This window comes from Choloepus didactylus, chromosome 3 (genome assembly GCF_015220235.1).
Source record: "Choloepus didactylus isolate mChoDid1 chromosome 3, mChoDid1.pri, whole genome shotgun sequence".
NCBI lineage: Eukaryota > Metazoa > Chordata > Mammalia > Pilosa > Megalonychidae > Choloepus > Choloepus didactylus.
In genome coordinates this window covers 155,343,419-155,363,464 of record NC_051309.1, presented here as the reverse complement: position 1 = coordinate 155,363,464, position 20,046 = coordinate 155,343,419, and the positions used below count along the sequence as shown (strand labels likewise).

Here is a 20,046-nt window from a genome sequence, read left to right as displayed (position 1 = left end):
ATATATCCTGTGTATTCAAGAAGGCAGAAAAACACCTGAAGAGGTTAAGGAGAAAAATGGAAGATAGAAAACAGATTCAAAGAAAACTTCAAGAAATAGATACTATACTAGGTACAATTAACATCAGATTGTTGCTACGGAAGAATAATCAGTGAATTTGCAAACATAACATTAGAAACTATCCAAAGGAATCACAAACTTAAAAAGACTGAAAACTAGGAAGAGAACATTCATGACTTCTAGGACAGTACCAAGCAATCTAACATAGGTATAATTGGAGTCCCCGAAGAACAAGAGAGAGAAGAGAAGAGAAAAATATTCAAGAAATTATGGCCATTTTTTTTCAAAATTTGATAAAACTAATGAAACCACAGATCTGAGAAGGCCAATGTACCCTAAGCAGAATAAAGTTTAAAAAAGCAAACAAACAAGTTCATCTGTGCTGAGACACAGATGAAGAAAAAAATTGTGAAGGCAACCCGAAAACAAAAAAGGCACATTATATGCAAAGGAACAAGATGAGAATGACAATATACTTCTCATTAGATACTATACAAGCCAGAAAACAATGGAGTAATATCTTCTAAGTGATGACCAATATATATATATATATATAAACTTACAATTCCACATAAAGAAGATGTCTCAAAAATAAAGACCAAATACAGCCCATTTATGACAAACACAATCTGAGAGATTTCATAGCAGACTTGCACTATAGAAAATGTTACAGAAAAGTCCTCAGTAAGAAAGAAATGATACAGGGGAAAATTGGATTTACTCAAAGGAATAAAGAGTGCCAAAATGTAGAATATATGGACAAATATAAAACAAATCAAATGTTTAATTTCCTTAATCATATTGTCTCTTTAAAACAAAACTAATAGCAATGTTTTTGTAGTTTGCAAAATATTATTGCAAAGCACAGACATATATATCCATGGAATAGAATAGAAACCCTAGAAATAGACCCCCAAATATGTGTTTAATTGACTTCAGACAAATGTGCCAAGAAAATTTATTAGGGGAAAGTATATCTTTTCAACAAATGGATATCCACATGTGAAAAAATAACCTTTATCTATACCTCACATACATATAAAAATTAATTCAAAATGAATCCTAAAACTTAATATATAAGCTCTTCAAAAAGTAAACAAACTTCTAGAAGACACTGCTGTGGATTGAATCATGTTCCCCAGAAAGACATGTTCAAGTCCTAACCTCTAGTCCTGTGGATGTGAATTCATTTGTAAATAGGATCTTTGAAGTTCCTATTAAGATGAGGCCAAACTATATCAGTGTAGGCCTTAATCCAGTATGTCTGGAGACTGTATAAGCAAGAAACATGGACACAGTGGTAGAGGGAGACAGAAGGAGGCAGATCACCATGAGATGGAGGCAGACATTGAGTTACAGGTTGCTGGCAAGCCACCACCACCAGAATGCTACGGAATTTGGAAAAAGCATGGCCTGTTGATACCGAAGAACTTCTACATCCCAAAACTATGAGACAATAAATTTCTGTTGTTTTAGCCATCCATTCTGTGGTATATGTTATAATAGCCCTTGGAAACTAAGATGGCAATACAGGAGAAAATGTTTGTCGTTTTGAGTTAGGCAAGATTTTGTTAGAACACAAAAAACATGAACCAAAGAAAAAAAACAAAAGACATATTAGACTTCATTAAAATGATAAACTTTTGTCCTTCAAAAGACACTGTTAAGGAAATGAAAAGGCAAACCATAGACTGGGAGAAAATATTTGTAAAATATATATCTGACAAAGGACTTGTTTCAGAAGATATGAAGTACTATTACAACTCAATAATAAGACAAACAACCCATTTAAAAATGGGCGAAAGAATTGAACACTTCATCAAAGAACATATATGAATGGAATATAAGTACAAGCAAAGATGTTCAACATAATTTCATTAGGGGAATGCAAATTCAAACTCCTACTAGCATGTATCCATCATCACTGAAGCGTACAAAATTGCTTGGACAACTTGGAACCTAGTTCAGCAGTGTCTCATAAAATTAAACCAACGCCATGTGATCTAGCCAGCCCATTCCTAGTGATTAAGCCAAGAGAAAGTTTTTTCTGTAGGCATCGAGAAGGCCGTTGAGTAAGGAAGGACCAGATGCATGCTCTGTGAAAATTATCCTCATAAAAATAGATAGACTGAGTTAGGACCGTCGATTTGAAAAATCAGTTATCACAATTACCTGGGAAGCTTGCAAAAAACATGATTTCTTTAATTCTGGGGTGGGAACCAGGAATCCACACTTTAATGTTGGTAACCTTTGATCACATCCTGAAAAAAATGTTAGCTTAAGAAAAGTAACCAATAAGGAAACTATGGAAGGCATCTGTGTGAAATGTAAAGAAAGGATCCTAACTAACCAGCTGTGGGAATGTAAAGTAAGGGTCAGTCTTTGAAATTATTGAAAAAGTAAAACTAGTAGAACTTGATGCCAAATCCAGAAGATAAGTGTTAAAGAGGAAGATCTAGAGCTTTGGACTCTGAGTTGCTGAATAGTAATGATATGTTCAGATAAAACTGCTGGGAAGAACACATTTATTAAAAAATGTTGATGTCAGGCTGGGCTTCTGAAATTGAAGGACTTTCAGGTGGAAATAACTGAGTGGAAGTGTGTACAGGCATGGATTTTAGAAACCTCTGCATAGAGATGATAGTTGAAAGTATTGAGGAATGGGTTACATCACCAATGAAGAAAAGCTTTGGGGAGAAAGGTTTAATGTCCCTTGGTGTCTACCTACTGTATTCTGTATAGGGGATAAGTCAGCAAAGGAAACTGAAAAGAGCATTCTATAAATGGAAGAGTTTACAGTTGACAAAGAAGTTCCATGAGAATTTCACTGGTAGGCATAATTTTGTACAAACTGTGAAAGACTGCTTACATGATTTGGCCAAGTGGATAATTTATGTGATCTGCCCAGATGTCAAGTAACTTTCCTAGCTGGTAGTCCAATGTTCTTTCCTTCAGGATGTGTTGAACACACGTTAACGCACTAATGACAGAGTACGACACTATTGCCCAATGAACTATTTAAAGCATATCAAATTTAAAAATAAATAGAATTTTATCATACCATTGCATGATGTTGATAACAGGATGGTATATAGGAATCCTGTATTTTATATATGATTGCTCTGTATACCCACAACTTTTCTAATAAAAAAATAAAAATAAATAAATGAACAGAATTCTTTCTTGCCACGTACATGTCTACTAAGGTAATAATCATTTGTTGATGCCATTGACTACTTCTATATTTCAGGTAGGATTAGGCATTGCCTTGGTTTTTTTCAGTGAAAAATAAAGAGATTCTCAATAGAATGGGACTTTGCTTAATTTGTTGAGATCTGTAGAGAAAAAGAGTGTTAAAAATAAACATTTCCTAACTATGCCTCTGCCATTAATATTCAATAAACTAGGAAATTCTCTTCATCCATACCCAGGAGAAGTAATTGTTAGAGTTTTATTCTTGCAGATAGTTCTGTGTGTTGCTTTGAAGAATCATTGTATGAGAATATAAATTGGAAAGATTTCAGTAAGCCCAGAATACATTCCATCTTTAAGATAGCATTCCTCCTCTCTCTTGTTATATCAAACAAATGAACTAGTTCTGCCGTGTGTTCAGAATTGATGCTTTCTTCCTATATTATTAAACTTATATTTTAACCCAATGGTTTTTCTTTACCCCATGATAACATTAGGCTTTCTTCTTTCATTAAGGTAGTGAGAGTGAAGAAGAATAGACTCAATAGGGAAATTTGAGACTTGGTCTCATCCTTCCCACGATTTTTAACTTCCCTAGTATCAAAGAAGTTGCAAGAACAGCAGCATACAGATGTATGGGGATTGAGTGACTACATTATTCTCCTCAAAGTGATTTATTTACCCAGTAAAATGTCCAGGGTCTACACTGATCTGCATTTACTAAGTAATACTACTCGAGGAAATTCAGATTTGTTTCAAATTGCATGATTGATATAGAATATTTAGCTATTTTCTAACAAAATGCCATTCTATGCACAGGATTCTGGTAATCAAGAGAGTTTCCAAGATAGTCGGATAAATTTGTCAGTATAGATACAAAGTAAAATATCAGCTACCATTGTGTTTGTTTAAGAATTTGTGCTTTGTATTCAGCTACCCAAAGAAAATGCTTGGTTGTAGAACTGCAAGAATCAACTGCATTATCTCTCCTGCCTTGGGTGGTAAATCAACACAAATGAGATTTGAATAAATGAAGTGGAATCTCTGTGTGTGCATGCTATGGGAAGAAAATGATGGCAATTATAAGTACTGTAGAAAATTTCATTGGGTGTGAATAGATACTCAGCTACATAGTAATTATGTGAGCATTGTAGAGACTGGAGCTGTAGTAGCAAGAATTCAAAGAAGGCAAGCTGTTTTGCTCTATAAATAAATCAAAAGAGTTTATTGAAATCATCAACAGAGAAATAGTTTACTTAAGCTGAATGGAAGTGAATTTACTTCCATTTACACATTTTTAATATTTAAATTCACTTTGATGGACACATCCAAGTCATAAGGAAAATTACATAAATAACATTTCCCCATTTTGCTATAACTATGCTGATTTGTTTAAGTACTGTTTAGCCACCTTTTGCATTGTTTTTTTTTAATATCTTCCATTTTCATTTTAACACTTCAGTGTGAACATTAATTAAAGCTTCTTTTTGTTCCTTTCCAATATATTCTGCCTTTTTATTTTGTTTCTCTAATTGATTACCACACTATTTTCCAACATTTTACTCTTGTATATTCTTTCAACTGTATTTTTTTGTTTTTTCTGACCTTCAAAATGGCTTCACCACAACTAATAACAGAGTGTTTAAAGGAATAAAAAAATTTAGGAGTGAATATAGTTATACCAGCAACTGTGGGCATGATTAATAATTGAGCTGGTAGATTTTCCAAAGAGTTGGGGTTAGGGAAGAAGAGGAAAAAGGACAGAAAATCTAGGTTGATGGTGGGTGGTGGCGTAAAAAAGACACTGGACTGTGTGCTAGAAAACTTGAGTTCTGTTCTATATGTGCTACCAATCAACCATGTGCACTTCTTTCTCAGTTTCCTTATCTGGTTAATGAAGAGGTTGAGCTTTACAGTTCTTTCTGGCTCTAGAATTTTCTGACCTAGTGCAAGGAAGTAACTAAGCAGATGTGACATAAGTGTGATTAGGCACTTGTGTTGTACATGTTTTCACCGGTTTTCTTTTATTGCTGACACAACAGGAAGATTTAGAGACAACCTAGGAACCACTAGTTGGGCATGACAATGCTGACTGCATATTGATAGTACACAGATAAATAATTACCTTGAGTTATAGCAGTGGTGAAGTCAACATTATATCCAGGGGTGTCTCATTAAATAGAGACGTTATCAAAATAACCCTGTGAGTTAAAGGGCCCCTTCCTAACCAATTGCAAAGTACGAATATATTAACAATATGGGTCAATGCTTAAGTTACCTCTTTGTACTCTTTGACTGAACAGATTGTTAGGCCACATGCATGTTAAGCACAGTATAATACAGAAAATCAATTACTGCACCCTCCAGTATATTACAGAGTGTGAAGCTATTAAACATTTCATCAGGAAATTGCAAAGTACAGCTGTAAAGTTCTTTATTGTTGAGAAGCCAGTCATTACTATAGTAGTTACTATGTGTTTACCACCAGCTTGTAAAATCTACCATGCAAAGTTTCACAGTAACCTTGTTAACATTGAGCATTACTGAAACAATTTGGTGGAGGAGACAGTTTAGGGTGTGATAATAAGGAATAAAAGCCAAATGTTTTCACATGGAAACCTGACTGTTTCATCTCTTCTCTCAAGATCTGTCCATGATGATTAAAAAAAAAATGTCACCTGCTTCTATGTTTTGAAAAGTCATGTCTTTGTTTCTTTAACCTTCAAATGTGTTTAAAATTTCGAATATACATAATCTGATAGCATTTTCTTTTAGGGTATGTTTGGAATTACTTGGAAAGGCACAGCAAGTAGATGTTGTTCGAACGATTATCCCCTGTGAAATTTATCTCCAAAGACAGGATTTGGAGCTAAAAGTGTGTGCTGGAGAGGGGGGTGGCAAGGAGACAGATGAAGGTTATATTGCACATAGAACCTCAGCATTAACTTCTAGAATAGGATGATTCAAGGGCTTGGCAGCATCCCAAAACCAAACTATTTTCCATTGATTGGTATAAAACATTATTTCTCTCTCTTGTTTGTACCTCTTCTACCATATGTACTACTAAAGTGCCAACAAATCTGCATTTGACCCTTTCATAGCTCTATGCTGAGATGCCTACCATGGCATTTCTAATCCTTATCAATTTCTTTCCAGACAGAGCTTTTTGTACATGCCTTCAAGGATCAGCTGGTCAGGAGTGCTCTTTTAGCACTCTATACTGCCCGGCCAGGTGGTGTCCCTAAGAAAACACCCTCTCCAAAGAGCAGCACAGACGAGAGCTGCCCCCAGGACCCACACCCACCTATGAGAAGGCAGGACTCCATCCCGCATCATTCAGACTACGATGAGGAAGAGTGGGTAAGTCTCTTGCACATCGCTTGCCTCCCAAAATTTTACCTTGAGAAACAGAACAAGAATGCTAAGAAATCTTTGCTTTTCATCAAAACATAATCTGGAAAAAGTCATGAGTCAGATTGTGGATAAATAGATTGCATTTTTCCTTAGGGGCACATTACAATTGGAAGTTTTATTCCCAATCAAACTTATTTGATATGAAGATTTATTTGCTATCAAATAAATCATATGTAAATCCAAGAATATGTCACAGTTTCAAGACTCTGCAGTACTCTTCCTTATTTATTGCGAAGGTAATATAAACCATTAGCATTGTTATTTTGTAGAAAAAAAGAATAAAAATCCCTCCATAATACCACTACTTGTATGCAACAAATATTTTCATTTTTGCATATTCCATTCCAGTGTGTTAATTCTTGGTATACTTTAAAAATTACCATTTAAATCTCTTAAATCCCTCTTGCTCATGATTCTGTGATTAAGTAGAAGATGTTGTTCCAGGCACTCAGAAATTGGCAGGAGGATGGCCACATAAAAGCATCTGAAAAAATAACTAGCAAAGGCAACTAAACCAAAAAAAAAAAAGGAGCAAATGTGGAAATGTGGTTTTAGGAACTCTACTTGGGCAGAATAGGAAGGGAGGGATATGAAGATGTTCGATGAAGGGGAGCAGTGTGTTGCAACTGATTTAGTGTATATTAATTATCCAAGAGCTTCAAAGTTTGTTCACATCCCACCCACGCAACACAAAGAAACCCTTTACTTATCACACGTGTAACCAAAAAATAGTGTGCTAATGTATTAAAAGTTAAACATTAGGTAATAAGTACATCTCTTGCCACTTATAATTTAAAATGTTCAGAAAGGAAATTGTTGGAAAATCCCAGGTCTCTTTAAAAAAATTGCTGTCTCAGGTACTATGAAGTGATGCCTGCTCTTTCTTTTGGTAAAATTTCCATCTCTGGAAATGCAGAGCTGAGCTCCAGGAGGTAAATGCTGAATAAGTGTTTGTTGTTGCTGATTAAGATTGCATTCCTCCCGCTGAAGCATTTTCAAAAGAGCAAATCTAATATTTCTCCCTTTTACCTTCAGCTTCTTTCTCAATTTATTCACAGCTTTAAGGCCTACACACCTATTAACCTCCCTGAAGTTCAGTTTTCTCACCTGTAAAATGAAAACAACAGCACCTGTTCTGCTTAGCTCTTGGAGAGGTCGTTAGATATATAATTTACTTATGTGATGATGCTCCATTACCTATAAAGGCCTAAGCAAAAGCATTGTTTTACTTTAGTATTATTGTTATTTATTTTTTAATAAGTGTAATTTATGTAATCTTATGCATATCAATAATATCCCTTGAGATAAGCAGGGAACCCTGATATGTGATAAAATGTGGATTTTAAAGAGTTTGGGGTAGATATAGGGAAGAAGATATATCTCATTTAATTAAATATACAATGTTCACTTTTGACAAATCAGTACCATTTTTATATTAAATCAAGAAAAATTTTGGAATTGGTGATCTTGTTTTCATTATTTTTACCTCACCGTGTTATGCAAACTCACCCCCGTACCTTACCTTCCTTCTTCCCCTCAAAATTGTCCCTATCCCCCCCCCACCTATTTCTTTAATAATTACTGAGACATTTATATTGTAGGTACTCAAATGCAAAGCTAACTGAGATTAGAACCTTGCTTCTTGGAGCCAGAGTCTAGAGGTGGCTCAACATATGTTAGCAAGTAGTTACAAGATATTGAGGTGAAGGTTGGAGAGAGACAGAGGATAGAAGGCAACCACTGCTAATATGACTTCAACTCAAATTCTTATGAGATTTTTAAACCTTTTTATGATAGAACAAGAAAGAAGAGAGTGGGAGATGTATCCTTAGTTGAAGAGGTATGGAGTGAAGTGTTCAGTTTAATTGGCATTACCGATCACCCATTCTGCCTGGTACACAGTGTGAGATGCTGGGCATGGAAAGGTGAACAACCCAGTTACTCAATGACTCCACAGCCTATTTAGGACTCTAGAAAGACCAATGTCAATGACAGTGCAATGTTAGAAATGCTACCCTGGAGGTGTGCACAGACTACAGCGAAAGATTGATGGCCATGGTTGGATTTCCAGAAGTAATTCTTGAAATTTCAATGCTAAGCTTCCACATTAACCAGTTCAAAAGAAGAGGAGGTGGCCATTTAGACAGGAACACACTAGGTGACATAGGGAGAGAGTGTTTGACGTGTGAAGTTATTATTATGATTATTTATTGTTTGTTTTGTTTGAAAAGTGGTGAAAATTGAGTATGTTCATGTATCACAGAGGAACAGCCAATTGAAAGGCACAGAGGTGATAACTAATGGAGCAAGGTCCTCTCAAAGAAGGAAGCAAGTCAACTCTGGTACACGTGTCGAAGAAAAGTCCTAGACAGAAGAGCTCCTTCTCTACTAGACTGCAGGGAAGGATGTAAAGGTGGACTTTACTTCTGCAAGGGTGGGTGGGGCTAGACATTGAGTGGGGTTAATTCCCAAAAGATGGCTTCTTTATCCATAGACTAGGGTCTTGTACAAAGAGAGAGTGAAGACAAGGGGCTGAGAAGAGTGGTAAGGCTTCAAATAGCCATTGAGGAAAATGGGTAGAGTTTATTGGCAACATTTGAAGATCTTAGGAGGAATCCCATCCTTGTGAAGTCAGTGAAGGCTGCAGCTTCAGTCTGCATGGTTGACACACCCTCGATCATTCTCTTGGGAATACTTGGGCACTCTCAAAATCAGCAAAAAATCTACCTGATTATTTTCCAGTCGATAGAGGGGTGTCTTCTCAGTTTCCCAGTGTTATTTTGGGGCTTTTCCTTCAAAAGCAAAAGGAGTAGGCTGATAGTGAAGGTCAGTATCTCTCTCAACATCTCCTTTGAGATCATTTTTGATAGTCTTCTTTGGAACCTGTTGTTTCTAGAAATAATAAACACTTAGTCTAAATTATAACAACTCCAGGGAAAATCTTTCCTACCCAAACAAGTTACCTCTAACTCTTTCCTCCTAATATAATTTACTTTATTTGCAAACAAGAACCAAGTTTGGTTTTATGAAACATTCACATCAATTTTCTTTAGCAACTGCTTACTATTAAGAATTTCCCTTGGTCAAGGGATGAAAATCCCTTATGAAAAAACAGGAAGTTAAATATAATTTAAAAAAATTTCACCAGGATCATAATGCTGACACCATTTTCAAAGCTTTATCTAACCTTGAAAAATTGAGCAAATACAAGGAAAATGTAGTTAATTGAAAATGCCTTTCAAGGCTATGCTATTAAATGAATTGGAAACATAAGTTTTTGTACAGCTTTTCTTAGTTAGTTGTTAGAAAAGTTTCAGCACTGATTACAAGTCTAATAAATTTCCTCGGATAATTCAATGTTTTAAATTAATTTAATTGGGTTTCTGAGATAGCATTTGAAAATATTCTCTGATCATTTAGTTTGGCTGAGGTTGCTATTGCTACATAAGATGAGTAGTTCCATTTTTAAAAACCCATTTTACTTAATGTCTGATGGTGACTGTAATTTTAACAATTATCTAACATCAATAACTGCATCTGACTTCTTATAATAAATATTTGGAAAATTTATTAGTAAATTATTCCCAAGTCCTACTCTGGTGATGTAAGCAGCAACCTTTCTTTTTGAGGTCAGGAAAGAGAATCCCTGTTAATTCTAAATCAGCATGAGACTGTTCTTTCTCTGTCAACTTGTTTTGTTGTCAAAATTAATGACATATCAACCTGGATAATAATTATCTACTCAATGTGGTAGAGGTTGAAGTTAAAATGACACATCATAAAATGCCTCTTATTTTCTGTATTTTACTTATTAAATGATTGAATGCTTCTAAGGTTTATTTTCCTGAAAATTGAGTAAATCCCAAAGAAATATTTGAGATTTTTTGACAGTCTGTGCCAAGAAATAGACTACTCTAGTATTCTTCTGCTTTTAGCTGGTAAAGATGACGTACTGCTTTTCTTTCTCTGCATCTCTACAGCAGATGCTTCCAGCAGCTGGGATTCCAAGATTAGTTTGGCCAAAATATGAAAGCATATCATCCAAACAAACTATTAAATTGACCCAGTTTTTGTGGCTTCCAGTAATTATATTATTCCCTAGAACACTGTGATTTAATTTCAACATTACTATACTGATACATTCTGGGCTAAATCTGACTACTCCTATTCAAAAAGTTGTTAAAAAAAAGAAAGAGAGAAATTTCTGACCCTTTATATTCTGATCCATTCCAGCAAAGTACAGAACTAGGAAAGCTATTCTGATTATTTAACCATATTCCAAACCCATTTTTAAATTGAACTGAATTTCTATTTCAGGCAACATTTCAATGTCTGAATTATCCAATTAATTTCCTTCTTCATTTTGCTAACGTAAGTCAAAACTTTCAATTTTAGTTTCCATTCTTAAGTTAGGAAAACATTTGCTGTTCTTTATTACAGTAAATATATTTATGCCCCGTAAAGGCAGTAAGTGATCCACATTAATATATAATTATTTTTCATTAATTATATAGAATTTAAAAAGAATAGCACTTTCATGGTAATATTTATATCCTGTTAATAGTCCATTTATAAACTGGGAAGATGTTGCAGTTTATCTTGAAATAAGTATAAAAGATTGCATTTTGGAATAAGATTTACATGAACCACTCTCATAACTTTTTTTACCAGTCTCACATATTTCATTTTGTACTATACCTTTATCTAATGACATATAATATGAATGCTTAAGCTTGACAGGAGTATTGATAGAGCTATTTAGATTGGCATGATTGGTAGCAGTAGGCATAAACAGAGGTAAACCATTGCTCACTCTTGAGGACAAAGCATATTTAGCCAGGTACATACACAGACAAACTATAGTGATCTGAATTCTCAACTTCTCTTTGCCAGATGTTGTCTCCGTTTTAGACCTTACATTTAGGGATGAGAAGAAGTTCATGCTATGTATAAAGCAGAGGTACATATGCAAATTGATATTCAAAAGAGATTCTGTTCAGTTCTATGACTGACTAGAATTATGCTATGTGAAACCATTGACCTGATCTTCTTCAAAAGAAAGAAATAAATCATTCTCATTCTTTGGAGATTATTAATTATAATAGGCTACTGCATAGTAACCTATGATTTAACTTTTCCAAAGCAACACTTTATAACTTAGTTACCTGAATTAGTAATAAGTCCCCTAAAATATGGCCATGTATTTCCATATTTTTGAGTTATATAGAGAGATGTGTGTGTTTCTATGGAAGCAAAAACCTTTTGAATAGTGACCAAAAGACAGAGTTAGACAGAGGCTTCAGAGATTATCTAGTTTATCACGCCACTGCTTCAATGAAAAATTGTATCTTTAAAAAAGAAAAGAAACCCCAGCAAATTCTTAGAAATTTAAGTGAAGGAATGTTCCCAAGTTGTTTGTTCTTATATCTTTATAAATTTACAATTCGTTTCCACCTTCAAATAAAATACATTGTCCAGTGGCCTAAGACCCATTTCCTTCTCTATCTCTATCTCATTCTGTTGATTCATCCTATCCATCACCAAGCCCAGTAGATTCTTCTTGTTATCAGTCACTGATCTCCTTCTCTCTTTACCTTCTGTCACTGCCTTTTTTTCCCACACCTTCATTATTTCTTGTTTTATTTTTTCAATGATTCATTTCCATTCTCTCAAGTTTGCAGTGTGCAACATGAGTTAACCTCAACTCCTTGTCTTCCTGGCAGGTACTTACCTATACTGTAAGACAGGGATCGGCAAACTACAGCCTCAGGTCAAATCCAGACCACTCCCTATTCTTGTACAGTCTGCAAACTGTACAAGAATGATTTTCAAATATGTAGATGATTTTAAAAAATCAAAAGAAAATAATATGACATAAAAATTATGTGAAATTCAAATTTCTTTTTCCTTAAATAAAGTTTTATTGGAACACAACCATGTTCATTCATTTATGTAATATGTATGGTGCTTTTGTGCTATAAAGGAAGAGTTCAGTCATTGAAACAGAGACCATATGTCTCACAAAGCCTCAAATAATAACTGGCCCTTTACAGGAAAACTTTGCTGAACCCTGCTACAGGGCAAAACTGACATCTAACCTCCTCGTGTGAGTCCACTACCTTCCAGACTATATTAAGCATTTTTTTCCTCTTAATCCTATAGTTTACTTTGTGTATATTTGTATAATACTCAAAAATACATTCAACTCCAAATCACTTTGAATAATAAAGCATTATTCTTGCTTTCCATGAACACATAGCTCAGTAGACATCGAGTTAAAATTAGTTGTTTATATGTCTGTTTCTTGCATGTGTTCGTGAACTCTGTAAGTTCCTAAAGGACAAAGACAATGTCATGTTCACTGTTGAATTCCCGCAGTTTAGTGGAGCATCTGCACATAGGAGGTAGTCAGTATGTATTTGCAGAATAAATTAGTGACTGAAATTTGATCTCACCTTGTTATTCTTCTTTGCTTTCTTATACTGAAGCATAGAATTTTTTTTAATTTAATGTAATTCTGCACTATTCCCAGTGTTTTCCCTTCACTATCTTAACATAAATACTTTTGAAGATTCTGTTTTTCTTTTCCAGTCAAAAACATCCAGTTACATCCCCTTTCCTTAGACTGTGTTTTCCAGTGTCTTAATCAACTCTCGGGTGACTATTCAAATCATCTTCACAGTATCTTCAAACATAGAAACTGGTAAATTCAAATTGGACACAGAATATTCAAGATGATCAAGCTCTGAACATGGTTAGTTAAGGCCTCTAGAAGCCTCCAGAAGTCCAGTGGTGGCCATTTTAACTCGATTTGATTGTTCATGGGTACATTATAAAGGGGGAAAATTTGTGTCCTAGTTACACAGAAATAATATCTTCCAGTATTTTCAAGCAAATATGAATTGGAAGCAACTCTTTTCTCTTAGTACCGAATTTTTCATTTTCATCTCTAAGTCACACATAATAGGATTGTCTGGTTTTGTTAGTCATATAATGTATAGGGACATTCAAAACCTTTACTCTTCCCATCAGAAAGGGCAGGCAAGGATGGAGAATTATGTCAGTCGTTTCCTTATGTGGTAACTGTATGTGTTCTATCCTCTGTTTTCTTGATGGATGGGAAACATTCTCGAACTTCTCCAGTCCATTTCACCCAGGAGAATTGTGCTTTGAATATTTATCTGATATTAAAGTGCACAAAAGGTGATTAAGCAAAGTTCATGACTGTCCATTAAAGTGCACAAATGTAATATTAAAGAAAAGGAACCCCAAATGAGATTTTTATGTACATGCATATTCATGAAATCCTGCCAATTTCTAGGTTTTCTCACATGCATTTATTACTTCCACCTTTACTCCCCTGTTTTATAGCTCCTAGCACAGTGTTTTATATGTACAAGTTCAAAATATTTTTCAGAGTTAGTGTAGGAATAAGTGAATGGATCGATTTGCTAAACCGGTAGTTCATCCTCCAACTCAAACCATTGTTTTTAACAGAGGCATTTTCTTCCTGTTTATTAGTGTAATGGTGATTTTCCTGTGGTTTTGAATTGGATACCATCATCTGCCTCAGATACTTTCTTGATTCTTACAATATCTGGTTCAATGTCAGACATTTTGGACATACCTATGTATGTGCCTATGTATGAACATGCATACCTGCACTTTACAAGTTTATGATTACGTTCAAATCATGTCCTCCAACTTTAATACACTCTATTGTGAGTGAGACATTATTTCCTAGTGGAAATTTTTGAAACTCCAGTATTTAGTGAATAGTTAAAGAAAATGCTGAGATAGGTACAGGCAGACTTTTTGACTTGATATATCAGAACACACTCAATTAAAAAAAAAATCAATCCTTGAAAATGGCTGTATGCAGTGCACTAACTGCTAATGTCATGTAATTCAACCAGTTGTGCAACAATATAGCGGTGTGTATATAAAATGCAATCAACCAATTTAAAATTAAAAGCCTTAGTCAATCAGTGAATTTTTTCCGCTAGTTATTAAACAAATGCTTTATCTAATACATTCATTTAGCATGATGTGGCATTTATTGGAGTGAACTCAGCCATTCAGAATATAGCTTGGTTCTAACTTCAATTTGAAGAGGCCTGTAATTATTACTTCTTCTAGGGGTATCATAATTTCTTTTGACTCCTAAATAGCAGGTCAGTAATCAATCAACAGATGTTAATTAAGTATAAAGTGTGTTTAGTAATGTTTTAGGCACTTGGGGAAAAATAAATTAAGTGTAAAATATGGAACCTGACTTCAGTAGCCTTATCATCTAGTTCAAGAAAGATTACTAGCACTCATGAAACAAGCAGACATATTGAAAGATATCCCCAGAATATAGGTTGTGTGAGACAAATTAAAGAGGTTGAAAAGATACAGAGAGAGGAATTACATGAAGATTGAAGAAGACAGGGAAATTAGCCACCCTCCCTCCCACTCGCCCTCCCTCTGTCCTTCCTATCATCCATATCTTCTCCCTCCCTTTCTAACACATCCTTGTGTACGAGGGCCCAAGAATAAAAGGATGAATAAATAAATAATAGTCATTTCCCTCACAGAACCCACTATCTACTAAAAGGAAAAATACGTTAAGCAGAGGAAGTAGCTTGAACCATTCTTGGAGATGGTAAGACTGGCAGGGCAAGATTTAGGCATAAATGCAGCATGTGTCAAGATAAAAATATCACTTCCTCCAAGGTTTCCTTCATATCTTGGTTGCTTAGCACTAAGCAAGCATATAGCAGATATGCTGTAAATATTTTTTGAGCTAATTAACGGCATGTTTCTAGGACATCAAGGAGACTGACCTGGATGAAGCTTTCATTTTAAAAAACTAATGAGAAATGAGGAGAATTATCTAGATGGGCCTGACTATAAAGGTGCCTCCAGGCTGAGAAGAATTTATACTTGCTGCGGTACTAAGTCTGCTTTTGATCAGAGGAGTGATGAAATGAGCATGATGGTCAGTGAAGATGAATGTAGCACTTATGAGCAGACCTGATTGTGTTATACCTAATATATAGGTCTGGGCAAGATCCAAACCGAGGGAATATGAGGTCAATACTGAAGAAGCAGTGGCTGGGTGTCTGAGTCCATTTGTGTGACTAAGGGACTAAATTGCAGAACTAGGCAACTCTTTGAACTGAGTGTAGTTATTGGGAAATGAAGGCCAGGGTGATTTTCATGGGTGAGTTGGTGAAGTCAAAGCAGGAGGACCAATAGGAAGCAGAGGTTGGGCAATCTCATGTAGTTCTGGAGGATGCCACTTGCCTGGCTATTTTTAGTGGGCCTCGTGTGAGTGTGTACATGTGTGCATGTGTTACATAGCTGGGACCATACAGGTGTCAGTTTGGGTCACAGAGTATCTTAAGAGCAACTCCTTTCACCTAGCAGCCTGGGTAAAGTTAGGATTCAGAAAGAAGAGCTATCAAGCTATGGGAGGACTAGAGGCTTACAGCGATGAGTAACTCGGCCTGGATAGTGAGAATTGCTCTCAGTCAACGAAAAGATAAACGGAAGCTTCTTTTTTAAGGCCTCAATGTTGGTAATGGCAACGACAAGTGAGAAATTTTGCACCGGGATATAATAGATATGTCGGGACTACTTTAGACCCCATACCTGCTCTAGTTTCATCTTCAAGCTCTTGCTGATCAAAAGTTGGCCTTAGAAAAGTTGGTCAGCTAAGAATTGCTGATTTTTTAAAAATGCCAACTGCTTATCCAAAGCAGTCAGGGTTTCTTTTCATGCAACCAAGCTCATAAATGTGTGGCACGCTGAGTAAGCACCAGCTCCCCTACCCTCATGGCTCACTCTGCCAGGTATAATGCCTTACTGGCTACTCGCTGCTGCCTTATTAAATCTTTGCATTGACTGCCATTGAGCTTGACCTTTGTGTTAGCTTAGGTCCTAACCTAGAAATAAATAATACCCAAGATCAGCACCTTACTCAGGATGGAATAAATATTGTTGCTAGTTTCCCACTGACTTGGTTCCCTCATTGATCAGAAAAAGTTCAAAGCCACTTGACCTCCAAGAAGTGGGGTTGTGAAGGATCCATTAAGTTCAAGGATATCAGTTAGGGCCCATTTAATAAAGATTAGGCTTTAACCCACCAACTTTTCTTTACCTCTTCATACAGCAGGAGAGAAAACAAGAAAATAGCTTTTTCTGGGAAGAATGACCAGCTATGAATTTGTTTTTCTGATAGGTTGTTGCTTTTTTTTTGTTTTTTACCCCCCTCCCTGACCATGTGGCTGGGTTGCTAGACAGGATCCGGTGGTTGTTCACACTTCCCTGACCTAAGAAGGGTAGGAACTGGACATTCCATGCATGCACCCACATCCTTGTGCTTCCACTGTCTTCTCACTAAGCCTCTCCTCATCATGGGGAGAGGAGAATTGTGTGATTTGGGTAGGGAAGAAGATGAGAAGTCCCCATCTATGCAAGCAATCTAAGCAAAAAGAACTTCCCATGTGAATGGGCCTGGGTGGATAAAAACCCTCAGAAAAAGAATGTATTTTTGCTGGTTGTTTTCCTCTGTGCGTGTTTTCCAAGAGACATAATGGAAAGTGGCTAGTTTAGGAAAGAACTCAGGTATTCAAGATCCCTTGGTCAAATATCATCTCTAGGAATCTTGCTTCCCCATCTTTAGCATCTCAGTTTCAAAATAATTGAGTTGCTTGTACCCTAATCTCCTAGGAATTGGATTATTATCTTTCCTCCCTATAACTCACTCCCTGCTTTTTATCCTGGTCACATGAATGGATTTGGGGCTTTTATCCTGTCACTCCCTTTTATTAGTGTTGGCCACTTGTATCCTTAGTCCTGAGATGATTGACCAGTAAGTGTAGTGATTGCTTCATCCCTCATTGTACGACACTCTTAATCATGGAACATGGGACCAACCTGTAGTATCATTTTCTAGTCTTGGTCCTGCCTTGTACTTTTTTTTTTTTCCCAGTGTGTTACTATTTATTTTTAACAATAAGAAAGTCCTCAAGTTGAGAAATGATTTATGTTAAAAAGTAAATGACAGCATAGTCAATTTGCTTTACTGATTATGTTGTTCTTATGCATGTTTATTCTATTGTCTTCTGTGAGTGGTGGAGGAAAGGATGAAGTTGCAGCTGGTGCCTATGGGAACATATCGTGCCTTTGGGCATTATCTGGCCTTGTGCTCATTTTTAAATCTCAAATAAGCATACCCATATCTTGCCTCTGAGTTGTCACAGGCCTCTCCTTGACCCTTCCATGATTCTTTCTCCTAACTTCCTTCTGTCTAGCCTGTCCCTGGAGTTCTGGTAATGCCACTAACAGGAATTCCTACTGTGTACCACAGTTCCATGGAAAATTATAGGGAAAGAGTCAAGTCTTTAGAGACAGACAGACCTGACTTTCTAGTCCAGTTATACTATTTTAATATTAAATGTTATTTTAACTTTTTTACATGAGGTCTCCTCATCTCTACAAACTGGGTCAATAATATTGATATGGTGTTCTTTGAGTAATAAATGAGCTAGAGTTTATTTCAGGTGAATATAAATACTAACTCAAATCCATCTCTGGATGAATTCACTGTCTCTTTCTTCTTCCCTACCTTTCTGCCTTCCTTCCTTCCTTTCTCCACATAAAAGTTATTGAGTGCCCGTCCCTATGCTGTGTACTAAAGACATAGCTGTCAGAGTAATCACATCCTGGTATTGGAGACAGAGGTGTAAATCAATAACTTGACGTTGTAAGTGCCATAATAGGCATGAATATGCAGTGCTAGGAGAGTAAGGAGACAGGCATTGAGTTCTCTCACCTGCCAGCTAAGCAGGGTCTCCTCTCCAAAATGACAAGGAGTACCATAACACTGCTCATGATCTTCTGCTGAGTGTGCCTTCAATAAAATATTTGATATCCATGAATGGAACATTAGTATTAAATCAGAAAGTCTGCTTCTCCACCCACTCCTAACAAAGATCCTCACAGCTCATGTCTCCTTTAAGCATTTAGCCTCTTAGATGTTTTTCCTCTATTTACCACACAGCTTTTTTCTATATGGTCATTGGCCCTTGGACAATGAGCATGCTTCTCAGTGCTCTGCAAGCCAGTAAAGATCTCTCTATTGGCTTGCAAATGTTTCTTTTTCTACCAGTGGAAGCCTATAACCGGAGGTATTTGAAAAGGAAGAAGAATGATATATATGTGTGAATGTCTAATTATCCTTGTAAATACACTTTTGTTCAGGTTTTTCGGAGACATGATTAAAAGCAGTTAATTCATCCCTTATCTTCCTTCTCATGGGAAGGGCAGCATGCAATGTTACTTGATCTTTAGTCAAAGCATAGAGTTCCTCTTAACCTGGGCTACAGGAAGAGAGTTGAAGACTTATATTATGCACACAGCTAATCTGGAAAATTGAGAGGAACCCCCTCCCCCTTTTTCTCAGTAGCAGTGTTTATTGCCAGTATTAGCTGGAGAGTTGCTTCATTTTTCAATTTAGTAGCTTTAAAGACACAGTTGGTGGTGATGATTAAAGCATATTCAGAATGGAGGCCACTACATTTGTTATTGTGGTCTGAAATGTAAGCTCCTCACTGAATCCCAGTATGAATGATGTCAGGACGTTCACCTTACTTATTTTCACCAGCATTTCCACCTGGAGTTGGTGAACTTTTTTAGCTGTACTGGCTCATGGCTCAGAGGTTCTACCATCTAATTTTCTTGGGCAAGAGGCAGAAGATGATGCAATCTGGGGATGTGATTGGTATCTTAATTTCCCTTAGAGGGGAAGTGCTTGTAATCCTTTGGGAGAAAGAGCTGCCTGTAGGGGAAAGATTGTTATGATTATTTGTGAATAATAGCATACTTCACAGTTGAGATTACAGAGTGCTGAAAAGCAAGCTTGATTCATTAGAAAACCAGCAAAGATTGGATGTGATTTTGCCAAATTGTAATAATTTTACCCAGTGCTTTCACAGAAATCACGTCAGTTGGCTCAAACTGCAGCATGGTGGGGTAGGCAGGGCAAGAATTATCATTCCAATTTGTAGATGAAACAATGGCACCACCCCAAAAATGAGATGCTTTTCCTAAGGTCTCATAGGTAACTTGTCACATGACTGGACCACCATCCTATCTTTTCTAACTTGGAATACATTGCTTTTCTTTGAAACCCTATTACCTCTGAAGCTAAAGTATGTCCATGTCTGTACACTGTACATTTTCATATGGCTGAATTATTTCAACTAAGTCTTTATAAAACAACCACCAAACAATCTAAATTCAACTATAGTTCTTTCTCCCTAGATTTATTCTCCCACAAATTAATATATATGTTTAGAAACAAGCAAAATTAACTTTTGGAGAAAAAAA

The 20,046-nt window shown here is 36.1% G+C and overlaps 1 protein-coding gene across 4 annotated transcripts in view; it reads left to right on the top strand.

The window, feature by feature from the left end:
* Positions 1-20,046, top strand: part of INPP4B (inositol polyphosphate-4-phosphatase type II B) — an 877,116-nt gene that overhangs the window by 741,192 nt on the left and 115,878 nt on the right. For all 4 annotated transcript variants that reach the window (XM_037830718.1, XM_037830717.1, XM_037830719.1 and 1 more), the window contains one exon: positions 6,409-6,612. In XM_037830718.1, coding sequence (XP_037686646.1) covers positions 6,409-6,612 — 204 coding nt within the window. The remainder of the gene's footprint in view (positions 1-6,408; positions 6,613-20,046) is intronic.